Below are 24,736 nucleotides of genomic sequence, written 5' to 3' on the forward strand. Positions count from 1 at the left end.
TTAAATCAAAATAATGTTTTAATTGTCGTTACCAAGGCTCGCCAGTAAAAACATCAAAATTCCTACTTCCTTCATTATTTCTGAACAACAATAAGAAAAGAAAAAGAAAACGGTCCATGTAACTTCTAAAGTGTACTGCAATATTTTACAACTCAGTTATTGGAATGTTATTATATCCCAGCCATAAACCTTTACTCTTTGTATAATAAATTCCTTTGCTCACGTTATGGGCCCTAGTCCGTTGATATTCCTCTTTTATTTGCAGCATCGCATTTAGTGCAACTCACATGTACAGAGAAATCTTAATCGCTCAAATGTTTAACACAAACGCTTCTGAAGCAAAGCATATTGGTCACGCTGATCATGTGAAAGAAACACACACGAGTTACACAACACACACGGGTCGCTCAATAGAGGTATGTATATACCCTGTTATTTATACCTGTATACGAGTCACTAAATGACAGGTATGCTATAATACACTGTATACCTGTATGGAAGGTTATTTTCGTTTTCCTTTCAATACATCGTTTCTAATTTCTTTGCCATCGCTCCCGGTCCATAACACAGACACCGGGATGTCCAACAGGTACATGTATTTGGGGCAGCCTACAGTTTTTACATACAGCTAGGTGTCTTGGTGTGTGTCTGAGTTATCAGCTATTGTATGTAGTTTATTTAAAGTGGATCATATTCTCCATAGTATGCCAGCATAAACTTCGATACTCCTGCATCACAAAAAAAAATCAAAATCATAATAAGAAATGACTGGTGTTGATCTATAATTGGCAAAAACCTTTAGTGTGAAAATTTTAGATATTTACCGCAAAGTTGACTAGACCAACGCTTGTGCACAGGGTAATTGGGTTGACTGTGTCAAGACACACCTCAAACGTACCTAAGACTGGTTAACTTCGCCTTCTCGGTGTGTAATGAAAAAAAAAGAGAGACATTTATTAAATGTTTGAAAAGGGTTTTTTGTGTGTAATTTATGTCATGCAAGGTTTTCTTTTCTTTTCTCTCTCTCTCTCTCTCTCTCTCTCTCTCTCTCTCTCTCTCTCTCTCTCTCTCTCTCTCTCTCTCTCTCTCTCAAAAACGATGTGAAACAGCTCAAATTAGACAGTTTATATGGTTTTACAACCCTGGTACGAAATAGACAAACAAGACAATGAGAATTCTAAAAATAGTGAATACCATTTGCTCCAGTACTCGGTAGATGCGATATTTTATACGCAATGTCGGTTGAAACGAAGGATAACATGTGATTACATAAACCTGTCGATTACGACGTTCAATTGAACTTGGTTAACTGTATAAACGAAATGTTACAATCAAAGGAAATATTTTGTAAGATAAGAGAAGTTTCTTCAGAAATACTAACGTCATTGTAAAATTAACCTTCAGATTGGCGATATTTCCTGTAAATATCGACTTGTATGGTACACGGGGACTTTTATGATATATGTGATGGACCGACCATAGGTTGAAAATTCGTCCCTGTAGTTTCGTACTTTGGTTTCTGATTGGTGAATTTTATATTGAATATATTTTTAATGATTGCAAAAGTGCTATTTTTCATGATCTTTAAACTGTTTGATGTCAATACTATAAATCGGAGACGTAAAGGTATATAAGCGAGTCTGAAATACTCAGCGTACTGTGAATGTGTGTGTGTGTAGGTACATGGTATCCTCCGGTCTACCCAAGGACGGATGTAAAGACTGTATAACACATGAGCGGCATGATTTACAAATTAAATAAATAATAACAATATTAAATGTGTAATGTAGTCAACTGATGTTTACTCTGTGATCATTTACAAATAAGCTAGCGTGCGACTCGGCTGAACGGACGGCCCAGTTTGTGACCTACATGTATACAACATGGCGCTGTCCAAAGTGACGGATATGATTGTCGACCTCCCCTTAGGTGTAAAGGCTGTGGGCGGGGCAGTGCTCACTGGGGCGGTGTTGGCGACTGTTTGGAGGGGACTCAAAGCCCGTCAAACCACAAGGTATGCTTTATAAACTAGCTGATGTTTAATACTAGTAACGCTATTTTATGTCAAAGAGAGTTAACTCCCTTGGTTCAGAGCAAGAAAACCGGTTGAACGGGACAGTGGTGTGTATTCACCTGCTGTTTATATCATCAATCAAGTCAGGTGTAGATAACAGCTGTTACTAGGGAGCTTATTTAAAGTGTTAAACACGTGCTAAACACCACCACTTCTTAACCCTAGCTGATATAACGCGGTATGACTATTCCTTATGAATAGTTAATGTTTTTTTTAACATTGTTTACTTATGATCTCATCACATCTGTAACGGTGAACCAAGACATGTCCAAACCAAAATGAGACTAGAGAAAGTTGAAAAATCTTTGTCAGATCACCATTATTTAATGTCTAGATGGTATATAACATGAGTGTGTTTTTGTGTTTAATTGAGTTCATATTTTTAACAGAAAGGTATACCCTCCAGACACCATTGTTCTCCATCAGATAGGTCGTGGTCCGCACGTGCCTAGTCTCACCTGCTATGCCATTAAATTGGAGACGTACTTCCGGATGGAGGGTATTCCATACGAGGTATATAGTCTATTTTTTTTCGGGAAATTTAATAAAACTTGTCTTTTTCTATAGTATTAATGTCGAAACGTTGAAACTGTATTTATTTTACAACAATTGCGAAACAAGTTACATGTATATCAACTTATATTAATCACGCTTGTCGGCCTGGATGGATTGGCGCGGGAAGTGTGACGGTGGAAACCGCCTAGGTGAAGGGCAAGTGTGTTTAACCTAGAGAATTGATGTCTCTGTTTCACTTCAAGCGTTTGGTGATCCGTTAACATATGTAAAACGGGTTCCGAAGCCTTATTTCCACAACAAGGAATACGTACTCCACAAGTAGGAATACGTACTCCACAACGAGGAATACGTACTCCACAACGAGGAATACATACTCCACAACGAGGAATACGTACTCCACAACGAGGAATACGTACTCCACAAGTAGGAATACGTACTCCACAACGAGGAATACGTACTCCACAACGAGGAATACGTACACCACAACGAGGAATACGTACTCCACAAGTAGGAATACGTACTCCACAACGAGGAATACGTACTCCACAACGAGGAATACATACTCCACAAGTAGGAATACGTACTCCACAACGAGGAATACGTACTCCACAACGAGGAATACGTACTCCACAACGAGAAATACGTACTCCACAAGTAGGAATACGTACTCCACAACGAGGAATACGTACTCCACAAGTAGGAATACGTACACCACAACGAGGAATACGTACTCCACAACGAGGAATACGTACTCCACAAGTAGGAATACGTACACCACAACGAGGAATACGTACTCCACAACGAGGAATACGTACTCCACAAGTAGGAATACGTACTCCACAACGAGGAATACGTACTCCACAAGTAGGAATACGTACACCACAACGAGGAATACGTACTCCACAACGAGGAATACGTACACCACAACGAGGAATACGTACTCCACAACGAGGAATACGTACTCCACAAGTAGGAATACGTACTCCACAAGTAGGAATACGTACTCCACAACGAGGAATACATACTCCACAACGAGGAATACGTACTCCACAACGAGGAATACGTACTCCACAAGTAGGAATACGTACTCCACAAGTAGGAATACGTACTCCACAACGAGGAATACATACTCCACAACGAGGAATACGTACTCCACAACGAGGAATACGTACTCCACAACGAGGAATACGTACTCCACAACGAGGAATACGTACTCCACAAGTAGGAATACGTACTCCACAACGAGGAATACGTACACCACAACGAGGAATACGTACTCCACAAGTAGGAATACGTACTCCACAACGAGGAATACATACTCCACAACGAGGAATACGTACTCCACAACGAGGAATACGTACTCCACAACGAGGAATACATACTCCACAACGAGGAATACGTACTCCACAACGAGGAATACGTACTCCACAAGTAGGAATACGTACTCCACAAGTAGGAATACGTACTCCACAAGTAGGAATACGTACTCCACAACGAGGAATACGTACTCCACAACGAGGAATACGTACTCCACAACGAGGAATACGTACTCCACAACGAGGAATACGTACTCCACAACGAGGAATACGTACTCCACAACGAGGAATACGTACTCCACAACGAGGAATACGTACTCCACAAGTAGGAATACGTACTCCACAAGTAGGAATACGTTCTCCACAACGAGGAATACGTACACCACAACGAGGAATACGTACACCACAAGTAGGAATACGTACACCACAACGAGGAATACGTACTCCACAAGTAGGAATACGTACTCCACAACGAGGAATACGTACACCACAACGATAAATCTACTGCCTTTTACATTGAACAAACATGTATAGTGTATCGATTAGCCACTGTCGTTATCGAATAGTCTATTCAAAAATGCTGACCAGGAGTATCCGAGAAGGTAAGTTTACACTTTAAGCATTTATTTGTATACTCTGAGCGAGACAACTACTATGTCTGTCCAGAAATATTCGAAATTCATATAATATTTTTGTCCGCTTCTGTTTAACGACTGAATCCATCGCAGAGTTAAACGAACGGTTGAACTCGGCATCGAGGCGTCATTCGTCGCAAAGTTTTGCTCATATTGAATTATTGCTTAATGGTTTTAAAGACCAGTTAGTATCGTTAACAATTTGTGTTCCCTCGCTTTTGTAAATATAATAGGGTTGTGAGATTAAACATGTTGTTTTTTATTGAAGTGGATGTCATTTAAGAGTATTTCTGATAATGAAAATTAACAGGCTGTTTTAATCATTCAACTGCTGATACCGAGTTCAGTATCTGTTTGCCCATCTTTGCGATGGATTCACAGATGAACTAAACAGCAGACATGTGTTGTAATATAAATTTCGAGTATTTCTAAGTTAGACTTTGTAATTGTCCCGCTCTGAGTGAAGTTATAAACCAGTGATTTTGTACCTTAAAGTGTAAACTGGCCTTCTGTGATTCTCCTGGTCCGCAATTTTGTGGAGACCATTTCCTAGCGTATACACGACAGTGAAGGTAGTCACCACAACATTGGAAATGCTGTACCGGAAACAAAGCGAGACCTTCGTCTTTCGTTATAATATATTTAATTGTTTCGATTACATTTCGTTTCAACAAAATAAACATAGAATATTTCGAATGAAAATAGCAAATTGTTTTAGTATTTTCTTTCAAAACATATCTATCGCCCCGTCAACAAGCTAGAGTGATCACCATAAGTGGATATTACTTGCTTTGCAATCGTCGCTTATAAACGTACTCTAATTGCCGGCTGAGTATACTGTCGTGACAAAGCGAACGTGCTGGCTGGGTTAGGGGACACCGTCTTTCACTTATATTCTGCCAGCGGAATTATTGCTTATAATGAGATTGGGGACTGGGAATATTTGCACACAAAGAATAATTCATGCTTAGTATGCAAATAGTTGTAACGTATATATTAAAACATACTATTAACTTTATTGCAGGTAGAACATAGCTGGTCTAGAACGGCAAAGAAAACAGGAAAAGTTCCTTTTATCGAGTACAATGGAGAAGAGATTCCAGATAGCGAGTTTATCCTGGAGTTTCTCAGTAAGGAGAAGAACTTTGACCTTAACAGGGGACTCACTGAAGAACAGATCGGAATCGGCAGGGCCTTCCAGAAAATGGCCGAGGAAAATACTTACTGGTAGGTAATTCACCACTTGTAGCATTTTTTTCCTTATTATTTATTTACTTTTTTCACAATTCGTTTTTATGACGTTTGGGTTGTTTGACGGAGGTATCAAAAACAAACATTTGATAAAAGTTACCGAATAGATAATGACTTTTGAACGTATCATCCAACAGATTTAATTATGTCATGAATATTACTTTATAAGGTACATGTACAACTCATTTTATTGTGTAGGAAACGTAACATTTTAGATTTAATTTCAACACGATTCCAACATCTTCTAAAACGATTAAAGGTCCGGGTCTGGCCTTTTCTTATCTTTTCCTTCTTTTAACATTAGTGACCTTCTCCGTGAAGACTTTATTGATTAGGATGCAAATATGTTTTTCAAAGAAACTGAGTTTAGTTTTGAGAATGTCATTATTTCGCTATTGTCTTTAAGTGTTTGATTTGTACCAATTAAACATGAAACTGCACACATTACATGTTTATTGATAATGATAGAGAAGCATGTACGATCTGATTTTAATGTACTTTAATGTTGTACATGTATATCTTTTTTTCGTAGGTGCCTTGCGGCAGATCGATGGGTACTTGACGAAACTAATGCAGTCTATAAATGCTTCAAGCTCTCTGGGCTTATCACGTAAGAATATTATCATGTTGTTAAGTCAGTAATTATATACAGGCAAAAGTAAGTCACAGTTATTGATATATATGTTTGATAGTAAGTGTTTGATATCTGTATGATATTATAACGAAATTTGTACGTTACAAGGGTTAACTTTATACCTGGCTCACAAAACTTTGATAAGAAGCTTACCGAAAGGTTTCGTTTCGATTACCATGACAGGTCCTCACTTAATCACTATAAGTCCGATTTGTTTCAAATGTATGTACATGATACAATACACATAATGACTTTGTCCGCCGTTCAACACCAAGTCGAGGCCATACATTAAGAAAGAAACTGAAAGATGTAAAGAGATTACAAACGTTTCAAACCGCGAATGAAGTTCCTTTCCAAGTGGATTCCTCATTGGGTTGTCTTGGCATTTGATGCAGTGAATAAAACCAGTTGTTGGTTGTTCTGAATCACGACTGCAGTATGACATGATATGTTTATTAATCACAATAACCACAGTAAGAGTATGACACTATGTCGCAATAACAATACAACGTACATGTATGATTTCAGAACATTGTTGAGCGTATCCAAGAACATAAGTAATTGATCAAAAAAATCTTTTTCATCAGATTTTTAGCAAAACGTGACTTAAGGAAGAAGTTCTGGAATCGAGGGATATTACGGTATTCACCAGAGGAAATACGTCACATCATGTCGGGGGATCTCAAGGCTCTCTCCTATTACCTTGGTAAATAATTCCACTATAACTTATAGCATGTTAAGAATTAGACTGAGATTGATAAACTTTTTAGTATTAGCCGAAACTGTTTTGTTTTTAAAGAACGCCTTTCGGAAAGGTTGCAAAACTTCTCACATTTATACAGGTTCATTCTGTCATTGCTTACAAGCACTATTAACATAAGGCGTAATTTCCAGTTCAACCTGTAGGTATTTATGTCTTAATAGCATGTTTATTGTATCCCTAATTTAGGATCAAAGAAATTTTTGTTTGGTGACAACGCGAGCAAATTTGATTGCTCTATCTTCGGAATACTAGCAGAGATGAAATGGGCGTCCTTTGGAGGATTCGCAGGATCCGTCATAAATGGTTAGATATTTGTTTATAGACAGAATTGTAATCCTTGTTATCAATAATAGTACCATTTTCAATTTTGCCCAAAATCTTTCATCAAAATTGTTGGTGTTTAATCTCGGAGCGACGACCATGTGGAAACGCGATTTCGTTTTTACTTTGTTGTAGTTGTAGCGTTGTAGTTGTTCCATGTGGACGTTTACCAGTCGAATGTGGTTTTCAGACAGAATAAATACTTTTTGTTTTGTTTAAAGTTATTAAGTAATATCATCGGATATACAACGTTAACGTGACGTGGAAATAAAACTTCTTGTTTTTGGATTTTGAGAGTAAATGAGAACATATTGTATTCATTCTTAAACACGTATTTGATGATATAATTCTGGCAATTTATTTTACAGAGTATCCTAACCTATGTGACTACTGTGAGCGGATGAAGGAAGCGTTCTGGCCAGATTGGGACGAGGTTATACAGACAGATTGTACCAGATAGTCGAAATAACTTTACATGCTGACAAATTGGACAAATGCTGTAGTGAAATGTCTGACATTGAGAATGTTTGGTGGTAGGGAAGTGATCTGACTTGTTAAGTGTCTCTCTGTGTGCTGTTGAGTGTGTTTGAATATGGAAAAAGGATTTATGCAGGTAACCAGCTACGTCTAAAACCAAATAATCTCCACAGCGCACACCAAAGAACGCAAACATGTAGCGGTGATAGTTGTGAGTCATGTAAATAATATCAATTATCTAATCATGTGTGGTTTATATAGCGGAAATAGACCGAGAGTAGCGTATTTTTGCTAAATTGATCAAATGTATGTGTTGGTTAAAAAAGACAAACGTACTATGAAAACTTATTTTAGTGGTCATGTAGCATGGATCTGTGTATTGGGTAACGGTATATGTTAATTACAGAAAGTATTGTGTATTTTGTACTCCATACTCTTCACTGTGGCTGTGATTCTTCCACTGATGAAGAGACAGTCCATCCATACCATCACAAAAATGTTGATAAAATCAAGAATTTTTAAATGTATCGTGTGTTTTGTTATATTTATAAATATCGTCAAAATCCTCTCTGTATGGCTAGCGAGAAATACGTCAGTAATACCGGTAACAGTATCAGACGGAGTCACAGCCATCATTAAGCAGAACTACACAAATTATATAATTTATTATTTTCAGAGAAAGTAAACAAAAACAACAACAGTTATATTATGTTGATATCGTCAATCATGATAAAATCATGGATGAACCTCATCTTGCTATAGTTGTATTATGAACATACAGATTAAAGAGGGCTGTAAAAATCTGTGCATATGTTGATAGCTCAAATGAATATGAATATTAATAGATACAATATATGAAGAATAAAGAATAGAACTGATTCCTACATTTGTTTTGTCTCTATTTCTCGAGATCATTATATAGGTAAGAAGACAATTAATATTTAAATAAACCTGATTGAAACAAATATGTTTATATTAGTATTAATGTAATTGATATTTATATAAACCTGATTGAAACAAATATGATTATATTAGTATTAATGTTAATTAACTGAGTAGTCGTTAAATTTCATATTAATTTACATTGAAAGTTATTAATACATCGGGTGCCTTTGAACAATCATTTGGAATTGCAGGTGGTAGACTTAAATTACAGATTTGCCGTATCTTGAATGTCTTTTTTTTATTATTAATTTGAATAGTGGTACAGTTCAGAAGTCCAACCATTGAATGTTATGAAATGTTATGAATTTTATAGCAATTTTGTCAAGAGTTTAAAGATACCCTCCCTGACCTAGAATCGCACAAACAATGTATATCATTTGACATCCAGACAATAATGTCCGTAGGTAACAGTTAATAGCGACCCAACCAATAACCAGTATGGTCAGATTAAGTTAAGGGAAAACTTATTAAAATAGTGATAATCCAAATACAGAGGAAGTACTTCAGCTGCTGGTCGAGCACAAATGTATGTAAATAAATCCATGTGATGGAGGAAAACATTGTTGTGACATGGTGAGTTTGATCTCATAAAAGCAAAACATGTTGTGATCGGTGATCAGTTAACTATGATGATAAATAATAATCAACTCCTGATATTGTATACTTTAAATCGATCCAACACAGTTTTTCGTTGAGATTTAGCACACAAAGGGCAACCAACGGGAAATTCATGAAACCACAGGAATTTTTAGTGCATTAGAAGCAATTTATGAACCGAAACATACGAGTTTACGCAATATGTGAATTTTATCAACGCTTACTAAGGACGATTATTGGTGTTCAAAGCTTTACAGGCTCTAACTTGGATTTCCAAGCCATTTTGTTTGCAGGCACGAGACGCGTTTTTCGCTTGCCCATGTAGCTCCGAATTCTAAAGATATATTTGTAAATAATGTAGGGTTACGCATGTCTTTGCTGTTAAACAACGCATGGGAAACATTTGCTTGAATTCATCGGCATGTTAAAATCCTCCGGATTTCAGAGCTTGAATTTTATGAGAAATTTCGTGACATGATAGATTGAACACACCTGACGAAAATGCCCCCTTTGCGGCGGGCCGTGCTTTTCTAACAGTAGGTTCATCTATGTTGTTTATTTATTGAAATAAGATGTATCCGAGCGTCTGTGCATCTTTCCCCACTACACCGACCCATATTGTGACATATACAATATGGCGCTGTCCAAAGTAACGGATATGATAGCAGACCTTTCCATAGGTGTGAAGGTTGTTGGCGGGGCGGTGCTCGCAGGGGCAGTATTTTCAACTGTTTGGAAAAGATTCAAGGCCTTTCAAACCAGCAGGTATATGAACTTTTGTATAGTATATTGCTTACGTGCATATATAATGCGTTTAGGATATTCAATATACAGCTCCATTCTCGCCTGTTATGCCATTACATGACATATTATGCAACACAATAATGCATTAATTAGTCTAATACGAATGAAAGCTGTTCGGTATCATCTAACAATCGTTATGCTGTTTTGTACGATGCTCCTCTTCATGCTATGACATATATTTATTTTGTTTTTATTTAAATTTATTTGTCAAACAGGAAGGTATACCCCCGAGACACCATTGTTATCAATCAGATTGGCCGTGGTCCATACGTGCCCAGTCTAACGCCTTTTGCCATTAAGTTAGAGACGTATTTCCGGATGGAGGGTATTCCCTACCAGGTACGTATCCCACTTAACGTTTTGCTCTGCAATATATCTTCGCATATAACTTGTAATCAACGAAGGTCCACGGCATGCGACTCATATTAAGAAATACATGTGGTACGACCACATGTCTTTATCGCTTCTGTTTTGTTGACATGAAGATCAAGTGCCCACCCTAACCGTGATAACACATCTACTACATTTGTGTAACATGTAAGCGTTGTTAAGATATCAGCAATGACAGATTTACGATATTGATTATTTTGATAACCGTTTATGCAAGTGCAAATATACGTCATTCCACATGTTTCGTACCATCAGTTGGAGTTCGCGGTTAAATCAACTAGTGTCAAAATTGATATCACTGTTACGATATACAGATATACATCATAGGTTAGGTGTAGGTTTGAAATTTGTATCGTCTGCGATGCCTTTGATCATTTAAAACTTTCAATGTGTGGTTAGTTTTAGCATTATTTCAATTCATCGCCGAAGATAAAAGAGTTACACAGAGACAAAGACTTTATGTATGTGCGAATCAACCCAATAAAACAAAGGAACTATGTTATTCCTTCAGTTTATTGAATTATGATTATCTCATGTCTATAACATTTATGTTACTAATTTTGTAACTGAATCATTGTCTTTTCAAATTGAAATTGAAATTCTAATATGTGTTTCCCATTTTTAGTTTGTAATATTTAAGTAAAACAAAGTCCATTAACTTCGAAACCATTTACAAAATCATTGTTCAAAGCGAATAAAGACAATAGAAGCATTAATTTATTGATCACTGAAGCATTATCGTGGCAATTTTTACGCAGTAAATACTTGAAACTGATTTGAATTTTTTAAGCTAATTTGAAATATTTTGTTCTTATTATTTTTTATATAAACCTGATATAGTAGCGTACATTTGAAAATTATCGTATCACTTAGCAGACGGGTCAGTTAACATGGTGCCTACTTAATTTTGTTTATCTGCCTGAAAGATATCGTATATTCTGCTACTTCTCCGATAGCTTAAGAAAAATAGTGCATTTTTAGCAGAATATAACCGACAGTTTGTGTTAAAATATTATAAAATCGGATAAGTAACATTTTTTTTATAATAGTTTCATCTTGCATCAAATACATGTACTGCATTTTAAAGACAAATCTTTAAAACATAGCACTATTTTCTCTTGGAACAAGTTTCTTGTCATCTATGAAAATAATGGGTTTTACGTTTCTTCATAGAATACGTCGCGACTCATTCCGTTTAGTGTAAGATACAATAGTCCGTTTCTCACGATGCATTATAGGTTGTAATTAAACTCAAAGATTCGCTGTATGCGAATATTGAAAATGCATGACTTGAAGACAAATCAGTGCACATATATTTCCCTTTTTATAAACACGCTAACGGAAATGCTTACAAATTTAATCTTTTGAGACGATAATGCGGTAAGTAAATTACGGACGCTTCGTTAATTAAATTCTAGACAGAATTAATTGTGGCGGCTGGACATAGCCTTTTACAGCAATATTGCCGACCGAGTAATATGTGATTCACATTTGATGCAATTTACTTTGACATTGCCTACTCATGTTATGGTCAGAGTAAGACTGCTGGTCGAAGACTACGAGACTGTTTCCGTAGGTATTGTCACACACGATTTCAATGAAAATACTGCCAGCCAATAGATACATAACGGTTAAATGGATCATTCTTGTATCGCAATGCTAATAATACATAATTACATTACACGTTATATGGCAGGTCAAACACAAGTTGGGCAGAAAAAGCAAGAAAACAGGAAAAGTTCCTTTTGTCGAGTACAATGGAGAAGAGATCCCAGATAGCGAGTTTATACTCGAGTTCCTCAGTAAAGAGAAAAACTTCGACCTGAACGAGGGACTCACAGTCGAACAAATCGGAATCGGCAGGGCCTTCCAGAAAATGGCCGAGGAAAATACGTACTGGTAGGTAATGTAATTAATTGTTCATATTATTTTACAGAGATGATCTTGGAAATGCTTCATATCCTGTGGATAATCGTAGGTTTGTTTGGTTGATATCAGGTCATGCACTTTGTAATACATTTTCATGTTTGCATGATTACGAATTTATTATTATATGTGCAAGATACACAATATATATTTCACATCATAGATTCAAAATATTCCTTTTCCACCTTTAACAAAACGGACTGAATGAAGCTATTGTTCTATCATCAGCCTTAACATCATGTTTCAAATTAATGAAAAGTATAACGAAAAGCTGATGCATTAGTTTCGGTTCTTGGATACAATATGTATATGAAACGTATTATATATCCATAGCAATGGAGTGATGCACAATTAAAAGGAAATTACCAAATGAATGATCACATCATTAGAAATAAAATTCCGATATTTCAGAGATGAGATGTGCTTTTGTCTTTACCTGTTGTTTTTGCAGGTGTTTTATGATGGATCGAGGGATTCTTGATGAAACCAATGCAGTCTGGAAAATGTTCAACCTCTCTCGACTTTTCGTGTAAGAAATATCATTACTTCGATGAAGTTAGATCAATGACTATTGATAACGAAAAAAATAGCTAGCGAATAGTTTGTCGATAGCTTGATCTATTATCAATCAAAACCAAATAAAATGACGACACTTTAAAACATATCCGATAATATATTAGTTGAAATATTCGTACTTTCTTTCTTTCATGGTTAAAAGATTTCAAATTATTTTTGGATACACAGATTCGTGGTTAGCCAAGCCAACAATAATATAACAATAATACACAACAATATCAACCATGGAAACAATTAAAGTAAATACACAACGAAGGTTTCATATTTACAGTAGGTTTAGTCTACCGAATTATTTTTGGATTTGTTTATCTGATGCCAATATACTTAGCTTATATACTGATTATAATGAGAGGTGATCACCCGTTTAACATTTGTGTTAATATGTATTTACGTCAACACAGAAAAACACGCTAAAACATGCATATATATATGACTTGCCATACTAATTCAATTCGTTGTCTTGATACATGAACTAGGTTTAATTAAAACAGAAATGCTACTTTATTTTTCCTCGGAAATCCTCTGACATTAATTTGTATGTATGTAATTATCATAAAGGGCTATTTCACCGAATTGACATACCTTGACACGGTAGCACGGCATCCTATTTGGTCACAATACACTAGTGCGACCAGTGCAGCCACCCTTGTCCCAAGTTATCATAAGAAAATAATTCATAGTAAGATTCTGTCTGTAAGAGAACATAAGCTATTACATTTGAAACCTCGGTGGCAATCAGCATCAAGGCAAAAGCGAGACAGTAGGATTTAAGGTAGTCAGAGAGTTGAAATGATAACACAAGTTTGTGCAGAGGGTATCAACATAAAATAATTTTATATAGCTTTTCATGAGGCTTCCAAATAATTTGACTCTTTGTATTTCATGAAAACCATATCTAAATCAATCGTAAGAACAATGAATAGTACAAACGGTACGTTCATGGCAAATCAGCTACACTTATAATATGGATTTAGATGTGCAAAAATAGCTTAGATATACACCACGAACTCTCTTAAAGGGAATGGAAATAAAACTTCGTTTTAACTATTAGCTTTTTAGGGAAATATGACTTAAAGAGAACGCTATGGGATCACGGTATAGGACGTTATTCATCAGAGCAAATACGTCACATCATGTCAGAGGATCTCAAATCACTGTCCTACTACCTTGGTTAGTACTACCGCAATAACTAATAGCACACTGCGTAAGGACAGCAGTTCATTTGGTTGGTCCTAACACCTCGGTGAAATAGTTTTGACTGTTGTTTTTTACTGTTATTAAAGCCATGAAACAATTTATTTCTTAGCTGTATAAGCAAACTCAAGCAGATATTGACATTTCAGAAAGACCGCGGTCTAAGGTATCTCCAAATCATCCTGAAGCAAGCATACAGTTACCAAGGCAATCGTGATTAGAAAGATTGTTCATTATAATCACTTGAATGCTTGGACATTCTTAATTCAATTTTGCATAGAGATTCGGGTGTCAAAATGAGTTTTTTAATGTTTCAATAATATTCGTTAACTTTCTTACCATCGAAAAGAATGTTTTATATATTTTTCTCATCTTATTTCTCAAAATTGTAAGAACATACTTTTAAAATAGTCTAATACAAAAACTATCCATTTGGTCAGTGATGATTTAATCATTGCTATGACCATAAGGCGTTTTGGTAAGCAATGCATCAGTTGTTCATGTCATTTCAAAGTGAAAGTTTTTATAGGCGTCCTGATAAACTCTTATTTAAATCTCTAATATAGGCTCAAAGAAATTTCTGTTCGGTAATAAGGCGAGCAAGTTTGACTGCGCTATCTTTGGAATACTGGCAGAGATTAGATGGGCATCATTTGGAGGATTTGGACCTTCCGTGATGAAAGGTGGGATGTATACTGTTTGGTATGAGTAGTAGAACCAAAAACTTAAACAAATCTAAGGAGATATTTGTTGGCTCCCAGACCAATGAAACAGAAACAGCGCCCCCCCCCCCCCCCCCCCACCCCCCCTCCCCCACCCCCACCTCGGAAAACCTGGTCATATTATCGTTGTAATTTTTCTCCACGTTGTAACATAATCCATTTGTAGCAAAGTTTCATAAAACAATTTGTTCTAAGATATCAACCGAAATAAAACGTAGATGAAAGGAAGTATACTTTAGTCATGAAAAAGTTTGGAATACTTTGGTCCAATATCTACTACGAAAACGTTTTTGTAGCCTGAGAGAATCAGTTGACAACATATTACACAATTGAAGGTATCCAGTATACATTTGATGAAATTGTGGTTGTTTACTTACAGAATATCCTAACCTTTTTGACTACTGTGAGCGGATGAAGGACACGTTCTGGCCAGACTGGGAGGACATTATACGGAGGGATTGCTCCTGAAAGTTCAAATAGCTCTATTTGCTACCTAATTGGACAAAAGCCCTCTTTTGATACTGTAATTTGACACATTAGATTAAGATAATGAATTTTCCGTAATGAAGTGAGATAACATGCGAATAAAATGTTATTTAAATCTGTATCTAATATCACAGAAAGCAACCTGATCGCATCAAATACTAAACATATGTTAATCAACCTCTTATATTTGTTGACGGTTTGCATTCCTTAACCATGCATTGTAAAACGAATGATGTTGGTGCCAAATTCCAGCGATGGGTCGAAAAGTAACAAGAATGACGTACAATGCAAATCTAAGGTGTTTTTATGGCTTGTGTGCGGGTAAAAATGAGAAACATTATACATACATATGTTCACTTACCATGTTGTACATGTACAGTACGTATTAAACTCTCCATACCCATCACTGTGAGTTGTGTTCTCTATCCATAAAATCATTAAATAGATTTAATGGTTGCTTGCATGGAAGACTTGACTTATTAATTATTACGAATAAAATGTGAAAGCAAAAGAAAAACATAAACTAGTATTTATACATTATTCGACCGATTAAGGTAATGTTACTGTACTACCGGTATGGATCAGCCACATGAATTATAGAATCTTTCCATTGTGTGATGAAAACTGACTTTACTAATGATTACTTGTAGGTTGTGAATGCCGGAATGCGTCTGTGTAACTTACTACTGTGTACGTTTGTACAGACATTTCTTGTGAATGACTTCCTTATGTTTCTTCGCGTGTCACTGACTTCACAGCTAATACACTGCAACTGTGAATCTTTGTTGCTAATGCTTCACAGTATTATCGCAGAATGACCATTAATTGTGACACTTGATGAAAATTGCGCATTTAGAAATGTGACTATTTGAAATCATAACATTTTCAATACTTGATTGTCTGTGGCTGAGAGTTTCAAAAGGTCTTATATAGTTAACCAGTAGGTTACTTTGGGACTTTGAGATGGCAAATGAAGTATTTGGACATTGTTGTTATTTTTCAACCCAGTGGTTTCTCTCGATACATGACACGGAGCGTTGTCTTCCTGTAGAATCCAGGGGTATTCGGAAAATGTCTAACGACCGCTGGCCAAAGATTCTCGTTCAAATCAAAATGTATTTACAACTCTTTTTATCAATGGGAATGATCGTGCCAACGATTAGGTGATACATCCCCAAAACGTCACAAAATCGGGATGTAACCACTGGTTTCGACGTCAAACAAGCACATTTCTGTCTGCACCTATTTCTATTTTGGTCTCGTCACTAAACATTATACCGAGCCATTGATTTGGGACTGTCCATTGTAATTTGTCCTACATATTCCAACGATTCACTGATCCTATTGTTTCATTCTTTAAAACGGATATCCGTTTAAATGCGAAGACAAATACTTCTAACACCTCTCGAACAATGATTAGTTACTCCTTCATTGTTTTAAATTGTTGCAATGTCATTAAAAGTGCCTCCCTTATTTTCTTTTACAATCCGAGTCAAACGATGTTCACAATACGCATACGTTTTTCGTGGCCTCCCACTTCGAGGAAGGTTTTCTACATCACCCCTCTCAGGGAATCGCATTTAAAAAAAAGTTTAACAATGTCATAATTCTTTTTTTCATCTATGACAATTCACCGTCTCTGGTAGCCATTGGCTGACCAGATGAAAATTATGTGGAGGAATTTGTTAACTGAATTCATATACATTTGTATTTCCTATAAATTGTGTCGGTCTTATGCGAAAAGACGGTCTAGCAGCGTAGTTTAAAGTCTTAAGCGGGTATACCACACATTTTTTGTGCATTGACTTGTGGCTACTGACTGTACATAACGTCACTCTCTCCGTATATCCTTTTTCAGAAGTATGATGTTGCTGATTTGATTACCCGGTTTATGATCTTCACAACATGGCTTTGCCCAGAGTGACGGATGTGATTGCTGACCTCCCGGTTGGTGTGAAGGCTGTGGGCGGGGCAGTGATCACAGGGGCAGTGTTAGCAACCGTTTGGAGGGGTCTCAAGACACGTACAACAAAAAGGTATGTCGTAAATACGTGACGTGTTGACAAGTTTGGACTGTTTTTTTTAGCTCTTCCATGAAAAATGTGAAAAAAATAGCTAGCATTACTCGATAGCACTCAATACTCCTCCTGCATGTGGGGCCGGGGACCCGGTACGGTAGATTATGTGAACGGCACAAAGCCCAGCTGTAAAGTGAGTGCAGTGAGACCAAATGGAAAGAAAGAAGGAATTAAAGAACGCGGAAAAAGAAAGACCTCCAAAACATGGCACACAAGGTGTCTGGGATCAGTTAATCTAGCGAGCAAAACACCATATACACTTTGATTTCACGGATGTTGTAATTATTATTTTCCAGAGTCAAACAGGTTTCATAATAATGATAGTTTCATTTTGTTTTGAAACATTGGTATATATAGTATAGATTAAAGTTGGTGAACTCATCCCCCTTATGCTAGTGTGAAGTAGAGTGATATACATTGTGAGGTCAGATCTGTATGATTGCGACGATACTCTTGTAGATTTCTTGTTCATGAAAAGAAATTCAATAAATAAAATCTGATCAATCTAATATGTTGAAACTGATTAAGGTTTTGTGGTCTGTTACGTTGTTATTCTGCAAGTCATGAGAAGTATTTTATATTTTTGTTTGTTTGTTTTTGTTGTTGTTGTTGTTGTTGTTGTTCTTTTAATTTATTTGTTTTTTTTTTATTTCGGTTAATTTTCCAAACAGGAAGGTATACCCCCGAGACACCATCGTTATCCATCAAATGGGCCGTGGTCCGCACGTACCCAGTCTAACGCCTTTTGCGATTAAATTAGAGACGTATTTCCGGATGGAGGGTATTCCCTACGAGGTAAGTATTACATTTTATTTCGTAGTTCATCAGAAATGTATTCCTTGATGATAACTTCGGGTGTACGACTTGAAATGTGTTGGTATTATATAAGAAATTATGGACAAGGCTGCACGACAATCTTTGTTATTCGGAAGAGTAAATCTGCAGGCATGAATATAAAAAAGAGACGAAACTTTTATCTAGGTACCAAAACAATACATATACACGAATTAAACAAGACATTATTAAGTTATATCAATAATTGATGTTTAATCATTATCATTACCATGGCATTTTCAGGTGATCGCCTTTAGTCCGGCGTCGTGCGTCGTAAACAATTTATATTTTTGATTTCTTCTCCAAAACCGCTGAACCTAATTCAATGAAATTTGGCTTGCAGCTTCAATGACCAAAGGTCAACCAAAATTGTGAATTATTACTATATTTTATATAAAGAAAACATCTTTTTCATCAATATGAGATGTTTGATTAACAGTTTGTTCATGTTTGCGCTGACTGACCCCCAAGGGCTTATTGGGACCAAAAACAGTCAACAGTCACAGCTTCTGAAGTGTTAGATTACATATATTTGTTTGTGCTGTTCCTTCAAATTTACATACTTTACGGCTTAATGTAAATATCTTGTCATAACTTCGCGCACTTTAATCTTAATGAAAAATGTCCCTATGTTAATTGAATATTCCCGTGTTTCTGAGGTATAGCGGGAATAATTTGTCTTCTCCGGCACGTAGTGCACGTGCGGTAATAGGCTTCGGTTAGGGTACGTACGCGGCGAGCACTTGTCATTCTCTAGCTTGTCGTCAACTAGTGCAGTCCTTGCTAAACTTTCCACTTACTCACGAGTGTTGGCTTGACACAGTTTTCTTTGGGTTTTACCTCGTTTTTGTGGCCTTGTTCAGTTTATAACGTTTTTCAGCGAAACAGTCGTGGGTACAGTGGGTTTTGAGTGTGTCGTGTTGATGTTGGGTCAGTAGAGCTGAGCGAATGTCTAATTTTAGGTTTTCTACACTGGTCCCTGTGTCGGCCCGGAGACCGGAGAATTTATCACAGTAGGAAACATGTTTCCGGTGATTATCTCCGATTTTTCCTAGGCGCGTTACATTCGACGAGGGGTTGCATGTATGCAGCATATGGGACGCTCACGTGGGTATAGCGAGTGTGAGTTTAGGGCGTTTGCATTGCCTCCGCTTGAGTATGGGTGTCTTTTTAAAAAATATGTATATATTAAACGCCCACTGCACTAATTCCAGACGGGCTAGTACGGCAAATGTATGTTTTTCATTACGTGTTACGAAGTAAGGAGAATACTCTATATTTTGTATTTCCCCTTGTTTCCGTTTTATCAACTTTTCCTATTTAGTTATTTGAGTTAGTTTCGCTTGCAAGTCGGTATTTTCTACTTATTTCTACTACGACAAACACATTGACAGGCATTCTACTTACTTATTGAAATTGAAATTAAGATGATCAAATGACAGGAAGATATATAAGCGCATAAAGATTGATTTCATTTTCTAACACCCAGTAATGTTTGCAATGTATATTGAAAATAATATATGACATAACATCGAGCTAACATACATGTATTGCAAGCCAAAATTGTTTTCGGTGACCGGTTATGGCGTTATACAGAAATATTGTCCACTTACAAAAGCAATACTGACTGGGGTTTCTTTGCCAGTAAGACTGCCGGGCGGGATACTATCGCAAACTATGTCACTCAAAAAAATGACATTGTCGACTAGGAACATTACACTAGGAGTAGGTAACACGTAGCTGCGCATAATTGTACCGCAATCTTTATAATGAGCAAATAACATATAAATTTGTAGGTAGAACATAGCTGGTACAGACGAAGTAAGAAAACAGGGAAAATTCCATTTTTGGAGTACAATGGAGAGGAGATTCCAGATAGCGAGTTTATCCTGGAGTTTCTTAGTAAGGAGAAGAACTTGGACCTGAACAGAGGACTTACAGAAGAACAAATCGGAGTCGGAAGGGCCTTACAGAAAATGGCCGAGGAGAATACGTACTGGTAGGTTATCAATATAACCACTATGTCTCATATTATTTACTGTCTTTGTTTAATTTCTCCGTCCAGTGATATACATTCTGATATGATACTTGCATTGTTCTTACGGTATAATGTCTTTGTTTAACATACATTTCTGAGAGTCCCCAATTTGTAAGAGTATATATGTATTCCTTATTGCCTTCTCTTTCTAAGCAGGTTTAGGGTTTGACGGAGGAGTAACCATAATAAACAATTTTGTAATTGATAAGACTAGATCAAAATATTTGTTAAGATAAATGCCACGTATTGTCTTTTGTTAATGATCTTTGACATGTTAAATAACTTTCAGCTGAAAAAAACAACTTTTTTTAGGTTGGGACAGTCAATATGCATGTAGTATATACGCACATGCTATTTATGCCCCTTCTTATATTTCCAATGGTATAAAACAAATACTTACCATCTAATGTTTGGATGATCCTTAAATACAAATTCTTAAAAGAATTCAGATTGTCAGTCTCTTGTCATTGTTATTTGTAATTTTAGATTCCTTCTAAGAATACGATGTAAAATGCAAAAATATAATGAAATAGATCATGTGGGTTTTATCGGGATACTCCTACAGTACGACCATCCGCAAGCCCTTTCTGATTTTTTTTTTTTACATTTCAGAGATGGAGTGATGCATATACAATGTATCTATATATGTATGCACTATAACTGTCTTTTCGGTTTGTAGGTGTTTTGTGGTAGATCGTTGGGTCCTTGACGAGTCCAGTGCAATCTACAGGCATTTTGACCTCAATCGGATTGTCATGTAATATCATTATATCGTTCAGTTTGATAGAGGATTATCCATAAAAACAAGATAGAAATATGATGAATTATATAATGTAATAGTAAAACACAAAGGCTTGAGAAAAACATTCAATGGAGAGTTTCCAAGCAATATATCATACCCAATTGATTGTGAGATGATTTTATATGAATGACCTATATCTAGCTTTGTTTCTAATTCAATCTTACCACTCATGGAACATTTGTGTTAATATATCATTGTATAAAAAACATATAACATACATATTTATTCCGAAATACTTATTCAATTCATTGTCTTGACACATGATCTGGGTTTTTTAAGTTGAACAGAAATGGGGTGATAATATGCTGTTTGTTTCTTAATAATATATCATCCGACACTCTTATTTGCCTGTTAGTGATATACAGTCTGTGGATGATGTCACTCAACAGACACTGAAATGCCATATCGGGACGCGATAGCACGGCACTCTACCCAGTCAGATGATACTGATACAAACACCATGTCCCAAATAATTTAAACATAAACACCGAGTCCCTATAAGGGGACAGAATCAATAATTATTCCAGATAAGGGGCGCAATTAGCACCTGGATAAAGCGAGGTACTAGGATAAAATGTATTCAAAATATTGAGAGACTCCAAATGGGGGAAACCAAATATATTTTCGAGTTTAAAGGTAAGGGATCGGAGAGCAAATTTCATATTATGTAGCTTTATAGGAATTTTCAAAAGCAATACAAGTCTTCTCTTGCTCAATCAATGTGCCAGACCTAGAGTGTTATTTTTAGGAAACAATCAATCACAATAAAAGCAATAATATTTTGCCACATAACTATACATAATATATAAAATGGTCTATGCTAAAAACAGAATGAAAAATAATGTATTCTTACTTTAAGCTATTTACTGAAAAAAAGCCAACGGAAGAGAATGTGGAATCATGGGATAGGACGATATTCACCGGATCAAATACGTCACATTATGTCGGAAGATCTCAAGGCTCTCTCCTCCTATCTTGGTAAGTACTTTCGGAATAACTTTTAAACGTAGTTCTATAACATTTAAAGTATGTATTATAGCATGACGTCATTTACAATGACAGTAGAATTCTTTAGTAGTCCTAATTCAAACTTTAGTCATTGAGTAAATGCTATTTCATTTTAAGTATATGCATATTTCCCCTGTTGTCAAACAAATGTCAATTTGTATAATTTACAATTTAGGACCGAAGAAGTTTTTGTTCGGTGACAAAGCGAGCAAATTTGACTGCGCTATCTTTGGAATCCTCGCAGAGATCAGATGGGCATCATTTGGAGGATTTGGATCTTCCGTCATCAAGGGTAGGATATTTACACATAAATGCAGAATTTGTGTCACCACAACGCAATTCATAAATTTAAGTTTTTGTCTTTGTCTTTTTTTTATCTGGACAATTTTACGCACTAGATGGAAATGTATCTCTTTGATACATGTTGCGTCCTCTACGATTTGCTAGTTTTGCTCCGTATTTTTCGGACGCATCAACACTTGGTGACAAATATAGTTTTGTATACCTTAACCATATATAAATAAGTTTTACCAATAATAGTACCATCTTCATATTCTGCCTTAAATCACCAATACGACTATGTATGTCTCGCTTCACCGAAGGAGTGGAAATGAGGCGCTGGCGTCCATATCAATGTTGAAAACTTTGCTTTTACATATACTTCGGTTTCCATGCAAGAAAGTTAAGATTCGAAATACTTTAAATCAGTCACCACTAGAGAGTTGTTGAGATGATATCAAACAGTTTAATATAAATATATAGTATAGGACTTTTTGTTGTTTACTTAGAGTATCCTAACCTATGTGACTACTGTGAGCGGATGAAGGAAACGTTCTGGCCAGACTGGGACGAGGTTATACAGAAAGATTATACCAGATAGTCGAAATAGCCTTACTGCCGCAAAACTGGCCGAATATCATATAATACCTTAATGTTTTGTTGAGAGTCTATTTTTTTAGTTAAGATCTTACTTTGTATGCTGCAATAAAGCGAGGTAGCATATGTATACCAACTTCATTACAAGCAATCTGTAAAATCAAACCATCAGTCCTGTTACTCTGGACAAATCGACAGGGACACTATGTCATCAAGATATGATATCGATTGTATTTCCTGATGTTATGTGTTCTTTATGTATTGTAAAATGAGTTGTTTATTAGTGATACATTTCTGACATTGATAATAAAATAAGAGGGATATGATTGGTAAAAGCATTGGCTGGCTTTATGTAGAATGAAACAAGAAATACCTCATTATACGTATATTTGTACGGGTACTATATCGTATTACACAGTTCGTACTGATTAAATCATGTTAAGATATAATGTATGCTTGCATAATGGAAATCATACCTCAAAGTGCTGTTAATAATTTCGAAGTCATTATATTTTTTGTTAAATTAACATCAGGAAACGATCTCTAAACTACGTGTACCTGAGTACTCTTTCAGTTTGTTATTATAACACTCACTTTATTATATCCGATGTTTAAGTGAATTTGTTTTGCATATTTAGGTATAGAAGTCAGTACTTTAAAACATGTCAAGCGAAACAAGGAAACTATTTATGATTTATGATTTTGCTATAAATCTACGAAACAGTTTTAAAAATTATCGTTAATTGTTTGGGGTTAAACAAAATCAAGCTAATGACCCATTTGATGCCATTTTGTATGTTAGTATCACATGTTTCACCAAATGAATACAGATTTGCGTTTAAATTGTTATTGGTTTTCATTTACATTCTTCTATTAGCAGTCTTAGAATGGTACACACCTGCGGTGATACACACTTGTGATGATAAACACTGTGACGATATACACGTGTGATGATACAAACCTGTAATGGTACACACTTGTGACGAATAAACACTCATGAGTGGTATACACTTATGATATACACTTGTAATGATATATTCTTGTTACTATTAACACTTGTGATGATACACACGTGACAGTACCAACTCATTGTTTCGACATGACATTGAGTGTTGTATGTCATATTGTTTGACACAATTGTTGTTATACATAATTAGGTGATATCAAAAGGGTGAAAATTGAATGAAACATCATGTATGTTTGAAGAAAAACATTGTTGAAAAAAAAAAAGAAATTCATCTTGAGCATAGCCTAGCTTTGATTTTCGATAGGGTTACTGCATTTTATTTAGTTAAAACATTAACGGTATATAATTTGACACCGCGACACTCAGCAGGCAAAACGTTTGTGATTGGCTGACCAATCAGTGTACATTACCAATTTTAATTCAAACGTTTTTTGACACACAGTATACGTGTAGTTTGTCGGGTATGCGGGGTTTAAGAACGGAATTCATTAATGAAACACTCGCAT

The 24,736-nt window shown here is 36.0% G+C and overlaps 3 protein-coding genes across 3 annotated transcripts; all 3 read left to right on the plus strand.

Annotated features, from left to right (window-relative positions):
• Positions 1-360: 360 nt before the first annotated feature.
• Positions 361-24,106, plus strand: LOC117321691 (failed axon connections homolog). Its single transcript, XM_033876200.1, has 8 exons — positions 361-416; positions 17,486-17,663; positions 18,377-18,500; positions 20,336-20,538; positions 21,257-21,334; positions 22,239-22,357; positions 22,563-22,679; positions 23,176-24,106. The coding sequence occupies exons 2-8, from the start codon at positions 17,533-17,535 to the stop codon at positions 23,265-23,267; spliced, it is 864 nt and encodes a 287-aa protein (XP_033732091.1). The 5' UTR covers positions 361-416; positions 17,486-17,532; the 3' UTR covers positions 23,268-24,106.
• Positions 1,686-8,865, plus strand: LOC117321688 (failed axon connections homolog). The gene is made up of 7 exons (XM_033876199.1): positions 1,686-2,014; positions 2,464-2,587; positions 5,566-5,768; positions 6,325-6,402; positions 7,014-7,132; positions 7,376-7,492; positions 7,879-8,865. The coding sequence occupies exons 1-7, from the start codon at positions 1,884-1,886 to the stop codon at positions 7,968-7,970; spliced, it is 864 nt and encodes a 287-aa protein (XP_033732090.1). The 5' UTR covers positions 1,686-1,883; the 3' UTR covers positions 7,971-8,865.
• Positions 9,104-16,033, plus strand: LOC117321692 (failed axon connections homolog). Its single transcript, XM_033876201.1, has 7 exons — positions 9,104-10,294; positions 10,549-10,672; positions 12,420-12,622; positions 13,101-13,178; positions 14,277-14,395; positions 14,986-15,102; positions 15,521-16,033. The coding sequence occupies exons 1-7, from the start codon at positions 10,164-10,166 to the stop codon at positions 15,607-15,609; spliced, it is 861 nt and encodes a 286-aa protein (XP_033732092.1). The 5' UTR covers positions 9,104-10,163; the 3' UTR covers positions 15,610-16,033.
• Positions 24,107-24,736: the final 630 nt, after the last annotated feature.

This window comes from Pecten maximus, chromosome 2, assembly GCF_902652985.1.
Source record: "Pecten maximus chromosome 2, xPecMax1.1, whole genome shotgun sequence".
NCBI classification, from domain to species: domain Eukaryota; kingdom Metazoa; phylum Mollusca; class Bivalvia; order Pectinida; family Pectinidae; genus Pecten; species Pecten maximus.

Excerpts from the sequence above, each read along its gene's own strand:
- LOC117321688 (XM_033876199.1), top strand. The coding sequence starts at position 1,884 with ATGGCGCTGTCCAAAGTGACGGATATGATTGTCGACCTCCCCTTAGGT. Across the intron at positions 2,015-2,463 it reads AAAGCCCGTCAAACCACAAG|AAAGGTATACCCTCCAGACA; the intron begins GTATGCTTTATA and ends TATTTTTAACAG. Across the intron at positions 7,493-7,878 it reads CGCAGGATCCGTCATAAATG|AGTATCCTAACCTATGTGAC; the intron begins GTTAGATATTTG and ends TTTATTTTACAG.
- LOC117321692 (XM_033876201.1), top strand. The coding sequence starts at position 10,164 with ATGGCGCTGTCCAAAGTAACGGATATGATAGCAGACCTTTCCATAGGT. Across the intron at positions 12,623-13,100 it reads GCCGAGGAAAATACGTACTG|GTGTTTTATGATGGATCGAG; the intron begins GTAGGTAATGTA and ends TTGTTTTTGCAG. Across the intron at positions 13,179-14,276 it reads AACCTCTCTCGACTTTTCGT|CTTTTTAGGGAAATATGACT; the intron begins GTAAGAAATATC and ends TTTAACTATTAG.
- LOC117321691 (XM_033876200.1), top strand. The coding sequence starts at position 17,533 with ATGGCTTTGCCCAGAGTGACGGATGTGATTGCTGACCTCCCGGTTGGT. Across the intron at positions 21,335-22,238 it reads GACCTCAATCGGATTGTCAT|CTATTTACTGAAAAAAAGCC; the intron begins GTAATATCATTA and ends TCTTACTTTAAG. Across the intron at positions 22,680-23,175 it reads TGGATCTTCCGTCATCAAGG|AGTATCCTAACCTATGTGAC; the intron begins GTAGGATATTTA and ends TTGTTTACTTAG.